General features: G+C 33.4%; 1 protein-coding gene across 1 annotated transcript; it reads right to left on the bottom strand.

Annotated features, from left to right (window-relative positions):
* Positions 1-2,301: 2,301 nt before the first annotated feature.
* LOC130651353 (ATP-dependent DNA helicase RecQ-like) lies at positions 2,302-5,050 on the bottom strand. Its single transcript, XM_057456060.1, has 2 exons — positions 3,695-5,050; positions 2,302-3,343 (listed from the first exon to the last, which is right to left on the bottom strand). The coding sequence occupies exons 1-2, from the start codon at positions 4,234-4,236 to the stop codon at positions 2,302-2,304; spliced, it is 1,584 nt and encodes a 527-aa protein (XP_057312043.1). The 5' UTR covers positions 4,237-5,050.
* Between the last annotated feature and the right edge of the window lie 2,235 nt (positions 5,051-7,285).

The raw sequence follows: 7,285 nt of genomic DNA, 5'->3' as shown, positions 1-7,285 counted from the left end.
CCCATAAATTGTTTTGTTGCACCTTTTCCATAAACAAAATATAAATGCTTCCCCTTCTAGCCCACCCCTTGTACAAGCACTTTCTTAAATCTGAAAATTGCATAGAAAGGCACATCTGCAGAGGCTCAACTATAGCTTTTGGGCTGGAAGGGCGAGGTTGTAGGTTTGAACGTTTTGGAGACTTCACTAAGATTGAGGCCTTCTGAGCAGAAAAGTTTGAAATTTTAATCCTCTTTATTGTTTAAATTTCAGTCTTAATTTTAGGACTACAGTATGAGATTATATCAAAAGGAGAACATTTACCTACAGATTACGTGTGACATAAACATACACCCCTCCTCCATTCACCACGCTCCTAGCTACAGTGCTCAGCAAATATTCCATCAAGCTATCACGCTTATTTCAGGTTATAGAATCAGTCAAGTGTTTCATATCTTTATATCTGTTTATCGAACAGATTTGAAACACTATTGTTTTTTAAAGCGTTTGTCAAGATTTTATTCACTATCTAAATGTTTATTTGCTCACTAGAATTTTTTAACAAACGGTTATACAAAAATGTAAGGATAAAAAAATGAGGATTGGCACAAGTAAAAACCACTACAATCTTCAAGTGTTAAAAGGTTTAGCGATGTTGCATGACGTTAGACCAAGCTTAGCGATGTTGTATGACGTTAGACCTTGTCAGATCAAAGATTTACAATGTTTTGACGAAGCCTGGAGGTCTAACTTTATCTGAAGTTTCGAGTGTGTGTTTATGTTCGTGTGACAAAAACCAATCTCCAGTTTCGCTTGCTTAGTTGCTGTTTATATCTGGAATGGGGAGTAAAGTTGGTAACCACTAACTCTTGAAATTTGTTACGTGTTTATATGATAAAGTTTAATGCCGAGGCGACTTTCGTGCGGTCTTGAGAACGTGAGTATTCCCCCTAAACGAAATCTCACCGTATCATTTTAATAATCTGTCCGTCCAGGCACGCATTTTTTCGGTTTTCGTACCTTTTTGCGTCAGTATAAACCGCCCTACAGTGTCACAGTAAGTTTAACTTAGTTTCTCATAAAGTTTTTTTTAAATCCACAGCGAAATAAAAGTTCTTTGTAGCTATTTTATTTGGGAAAGTGCAGAGCCTATTATCCGTGAATGAAAAAGTGCAGAGCTAAACACATTAAAACAACAACCGTGTTTGTTCAAAAATTTTTATTAGCAGGTAGTTTGGGGGTAAAGTTTGTATAAATAAATAAAAAACAAGTACATACGCCAGTTGAAGCAAAAATTGGTGAGTATACCAACCTCGTTCCCAGGGCTTTTTGTCTCTCATCGGCGCTGCGCTTATTGATAGGTCTGACGAAAAAGGCCCTGGAGGAGGCTGGTTTTATTCCGAGCCGTGATTGGTCGAGAATTTCACCTAATTATGCGAAAGATAAAACGTCACTCGGTCCGTGAAATATTCACGCTGAAACTAACTGTAAACAATAAAGATGGCCGACACTGTGCATACATGTTTTGTATCAGAAAAAAATATTTGAAAAATACATTTTGGCAAGAAACTTTTATGGTTTCAATTAGTTTTAACTAGTTAACTCTTAGTCCAGATGTGCTTGTATGTAACTACATGCTACTTATGCTCAAATTAATATTAGCAACTGACCAAGAGATTGTCTAGAGCTAGCTAGTTATAAAACAAGAAGTGTAGACATATATATAGTTACAGATAGATAGCTACTAGTTATTTATTATTATTATTACTACTGAACATCAGAATACAAAGTAAGCGCAGTTAGCTACATCAACGCAAAAACAGATAAAGGATTGGATGTATTTTCCATGCTAATTACACAGATTTTACATATTGCAAGAATTCTGTTAACTCTTAAAATGGTAAGGGATTATATATAAGATAAAAACACAAAGCTATCTATACATTTATATATATACATCTATATTGCTAAATATAAAAATTTTCTTTTTTTATTCAAGGTATAGAAGAATGGCTAAGCCAGCTACTCCTAAGAAGATTTACTTTCGTAACACTTCCAATGATGGAAATTTCTACAAAAATCTTTGTTTATAAAAATATTCAGCAATATTGGAAAAAACAAAAACATTGAGAACAAAATAAGTCTAACATGTGGGTTAAGAACAACGGAACTGGATGCTCTTCCAACTGTTATATGTCAGTCTTGTGTCACCTTTGTCGAGAAAATGTCAGACTTTCGGAAAAATGTTCAACTGAATCAAATTCAGTTACGACAAAACGTGTCTGTCAAACGTGGCATATTGTCTCCGCATAACGAGAAAAATCAAACTATTGAAAGTGAGAAAAAGAACGAAAAAGGAAAATCTAGAAATTCAAATAACAGATCATTTTTAGATCTTATAAATGGAAGTTTACTCAATAGTGTTTGAACCAAATTTTTATTGATAGATGGAAGTTCATAAGTTTGATCAAGGGTAGTCAATAGCGAAAGTCTCCAAGTTTCAATAATTTCTTTCAGCTCAGTTTGTAAGCATTTAAAAGCATCTTCTGATACTAAATCACGGCAAGGTAATGTTGTTTCTTTTATCAGCAAATTAGACTTTGTACAATTTGAGCAACAATTATCTTGTTCATACTTTTTAAAACCAAAGAAATTTAGAATAAATTCCCTTAAGCACAGATCTGTTTTGCAGAAGCACTTCATGCTATCGTCAACATTATTTTTATTAACAGCAATATCTGCATTATTGTAATACAATGTTGCAGTTGAGTTTTGCCCACGCCTTCCAGCTCTACCAATTTCTTGCATGTAAGATTCAATATTGGCTGGAGGCGTTATGTGGATAACTTCAGTAACCTTTGGTGCATTAACACCCATCCCGAGTGCTGTGGTTGCAAACACAACTCTAATAGACGAATCTCGTTTTGTAATTTCATCTAAGATTTCTTTCTTCATTCTAGATGTTTGAGGAGCATGAAATTGACAAAATAGTTTTGTGTTATTTGGAGTTACTGTTTGCTGAAATAACGAATAAGCATAGCCACAATATTTTAGCTTCATGTAAATGATTGTCATGGGATAATCATCCCGTAATTTATTTAACTCTTTAGCAATGGGAACTAAAATATCGTCATAGCTTCTTAAGCCAAAGTTGTTTCCGCGTCTTGGCAATTTCTTTAAAAATATATTTTTTCTATTTGGATTTGCAACAACAACCTTACAATAAGGACTGAAACATAGTTTCTCTTTTAAATTTTTTATTTTGCTTGGGGGTGCAGTTGCTGTCAAAGCAATCATGGGTGTGCTTGGAAAAAGAGCTTTCAGTGTGCATAATTTTCCAAAATCTTCACGAAATTCAGCACCCCTAAAACATATAAATGGAGTGTTTTTTTTAAAATTTTGTATAGCTAATATATTAGCAATTTATTATATTATGTACCAACAGATATATATTATCAACTTGTCAAAAGATATGTTCGTTTATATTAGTTTCATTATATATTTTCATATATATATTACATATAGCTATATATATATAACAGATTTTTATACTGTATATATTCAGTTTTGTTAAATATTTCATATGATATGGTCTATATACATACCTACAGTACTTCATTATTATTTTATAAAATGAATTTTAAAAACCACCAAAGTTTTTTTATAATTTTATAATCTATATTCTTGAATAGCCAGCTAGAGCTAGTTTACTTACCACATTTCAACACAATGCGCTTCATCAACCACGCAAGCTACCACATTTTGTTGATAAATTTTGCTCTTTAAAATTGAACGCCCTTGATCAGATAAAAAGGATTCTGGATGGGCAAATAAAATCTTAATATCTCCGTTTTTAATACCACAATCAATTGTAATATTTGTACCATCATGGTCGTCCTCCACTGCATCATTACTTCCAAACAAGCTCTCATCTGCCTCAAACTTCCTCTGTTCCAAGTGCAATACAGCAGCAGAAAAACCAATCCCATTCAAGTATTTCACCTGATCATTTATAATGGAAGTTAAAGGGCTGATGACCAAAACAATATTCTTTTTATTTTTAACTGGGAAGAGATCAGCAAGTAAATGAAAAATAATTGATTTTCCAAATCCAGTAGGCAGAACTGCCACCACATCATTCCCCTTTAACAAAGCTTCCAAACATATGACTTGCTTTGGTTTCAGGCAAAACTGAAAAATGTAATTATTTAATGCGAAAGATATTCGCTTTAAAATATCAATATACGTTAGAGCCATCACGACATAAAGCCTTCAAGGTCCAGTCTTCACTAAAAAGTTCTCTTTCCATCGATCACGATAAAATCCAGACCCTAATAATTAAATTGAAACTCGCTTACCAAAGACTAGGAAGTATAAAATTCCTGATAAACGAGACACGAGTGCATTAATTAAAAATCTGCGAAAATCAAAGATTTTTGACCAGCCTCCACCAGGGCCATGTTCGTCTCGCCGTCCGATATTCAAAAAGAGACAACTTGTCCTGGGATCGAGGTTGTGAGTATACGTATTTTTTATAACGATGCATTTGCATTTATTACTTAAACACGTTAGTTTTGGTGCCACGAGTTTTTTTACAAATTAGACATCATTGTAATACCCTTAATGATTTTAAATGATAGTTTATATATGTTAATAATATAGTCTACAGCCTATATAAAAGTTAGCCTAGATAACTAAGCTTTCTTCGTGGATATCACATTCAATTTTTTCTTAAACGAAAGCTTGACGCAAACAAATGTTTGAGCAAATTCCTAAAATCTAAATCCACCTAAAAGCAAATCTCAAATTACAACCATCCAATTAGCACTAGGTCGGCGTGGTCACATCTTACCCTCTATTTGTGAATTAATCATATTTGTTCAGGGCAGTGAGGTGCGCTCTAAACAAAACATTTCCCGATATTGCCCACGCGAGCAAGGAATAATAGAATTAACCAATCAAAAAGCACGGTCAGTGTTCTGACCGCAGAAAAATCAGACCCAGCTTAGCAATTCCGATTTTCTGCTGGTAAGAAAAATTATGCTGGATCTCCTGGCTAATATAAAGTGTGCTATTGTCAATATTGTCATCAAACCTTTCAACCTATGTACTCCCAATTTTTTAACAAAGATAATAGTAACGGGAACTCTGAATTGTTATAAAAACAAAAAAAAAACTTTAGGTTGTTTTAAAGTTACATAAAACGAGGCGGAAATGTAAATTTTTGGCATCCTGGAATTTTATTTTCTAAAATTTCATCCTGCGTGTCGGGGTCAACCACGGTGGACCTTCTTACGTCACTAAAAATATAATCCTTTCACTTTTAATTTGTGTCCGGTGTATGTCAGTATCTCATTTCAAAATGTAGTACAGCCTACCTCTGAGTGTAATCAACTGTATCAGTTAAAGCTATCCATAATAAAGCTTAAAGCAAACACCGAAACACCGATGAATGATTACTTTCGCATACGCAGTCAGAATTTGCTTTCCGCTGTATTTTTTTGAAAATAGCAATTGAAATTGTATACGTTTTGCAGTGTTCTAACCTTTAAGTTATATCGCCAGCTACAGGTGCTTAGAAGAGTTATTGAGCACCTCGGATTTAGTTTTCCACAAAAGTTTGAAGTGGTGGCTATCGAATTCTAATCACCTCAGATTTAATTTTCATCTCAGTTAGTTCTTTTTCTTTTTAAAAGATATGCTTTTTTAAAGATTATATAAACTTTCGCAAGAATTTATTTTCGCGAAATTTTTATTACATAAGTAGCATGTTTAACCCTAAGAATACTGGAAGGAAGGGTTTTTTTCAATGACCCTTTTTTTGGTATGCTACATGGCTAAGATACTTCTGAGTTTTTATATTTATCTATTAGATCCTTTCCATCCTTCTCAAAGTCGTAGTAATTGGTGTAATGTTGTCATTTTTTAAAAGTATTGTCTACATATGTTGTTGTGTTTGGTTAAATGTTTTTCATTTAATAAAAACTACTTCTTTTATAGGCCTCCTTTTTGCATGCTTAAAACAGTTGTGCACATAAATATTGGGAGTGTATATTAGTTTGAATTATAGTGCGCATCACTGAGCATTAGAAATTTGTAGATTTATTACTCAACATAATTTCTAAGAATTTTTAGCCATCTACAACATTTTTGCAATATACCTATACTATTATTTTCGCAAAAAACTTACAAAGAGGAGTCTCAAAATACGCCGAATTACCTCGTGAAAATTACGCTTACTAGCCTCCTCAAAAGTTTGCCTGATGTGAAAAAACATGGATCCGTCTCATCTTGAGAACAAAATAATATATGAAGCTGGAGTGAAAAATCTATATTGTAAACAAGCAAATGTCATGTTGAGAAAAGCCTGGTCAGCATTTTTATGTATAATGTGTTCGGGAGAAATTGTTAGTCGCCGGACTTTAAGTATTTCTGCCCGACATGGTTCATGCATGAAAAATTACCGTGAAGCATTGAACAAAAGCGTTGCTATACGGTCATGAAAATGTTTTTTTTTTATTATTACAATAGGATAAAAATAAACAAAATTTCCCTGGGCTGTGAATCACCGGACTGTGTTTAGCCGAACTGTAAATCACCGGACTGTGTTTCGCCGGACTGTGAATCACCGGACTGTGTTTCGCCGGACTGTGAATCATTGGACTATTTTTTCCCGGATTGTGCGTCTGATAAAACAAAAAATATTTTCTTCATTCCATATTTGGAATAGTTATTGTTTTGGAAACGATTTCAGCCATACGATCGTCGAGAATTGATGATTCTTCATTTGGGTGTCTATCCATTTTTAGTTTGTGATGCTACAACAGCACTGGCCCGATTGTATTGTAGTGCAGAATCCGCAAAGAAACTATGTTTCCAACTTTTTTACAAACGTCGGAAGCGACTTTCATTTTGACGTTACGTGTTTGAAAAACGACGTTATTTTAAACATTACTTTAACCTTATTAAAAAAATGGCAATCCAGATTGTGTGGCGTAGTGAGCAAACAAGAAGTAGTCTAAAAACAAATTTTGTCTTTTATCTTAAATATAAACACGGATTATAGAAAACAAATTTTTACTCGCAAATCCAAACAAATATTGAGTGGATTTAGATTAATAAAATGTTTACGGGGGTAAACTTTAAAATAATATAAAGGAAAAAAGTCTTTTAAGAACGTAAAAGAGAAAGTCCAAAATTTTATGTATTAAAAACTCTGTTTTACTTTAGATAAAACTTACAGTAAGATTAGAGCATGTGCAGTTTTGAGTGGTCGCCCTATTTTAAATGAAACAATGACATTTCG

This window comes from Hydractinia symbiolongicarpus, chromosome 1 (genome assembly GCF_029227915.1).
Source record: "Hydractinia symbiolongicarpus strain clone_291-10 chromosome 1, HSymV2.1, whole genome shotgun sequence".
NCBI classification, from domain to species: Eukaryota; Metazoa; Cnidaria; class Hydrozoa; order Anthoathecata; family Hydractiniidae; genus Hydractinia; species Hydractinia symbiolongicarpus.
The sequence above is the reverse complement of the archived record's forward strand: the minus strand, read 5'-3'. Positions and strand labels throughout refer to the sequence as shown.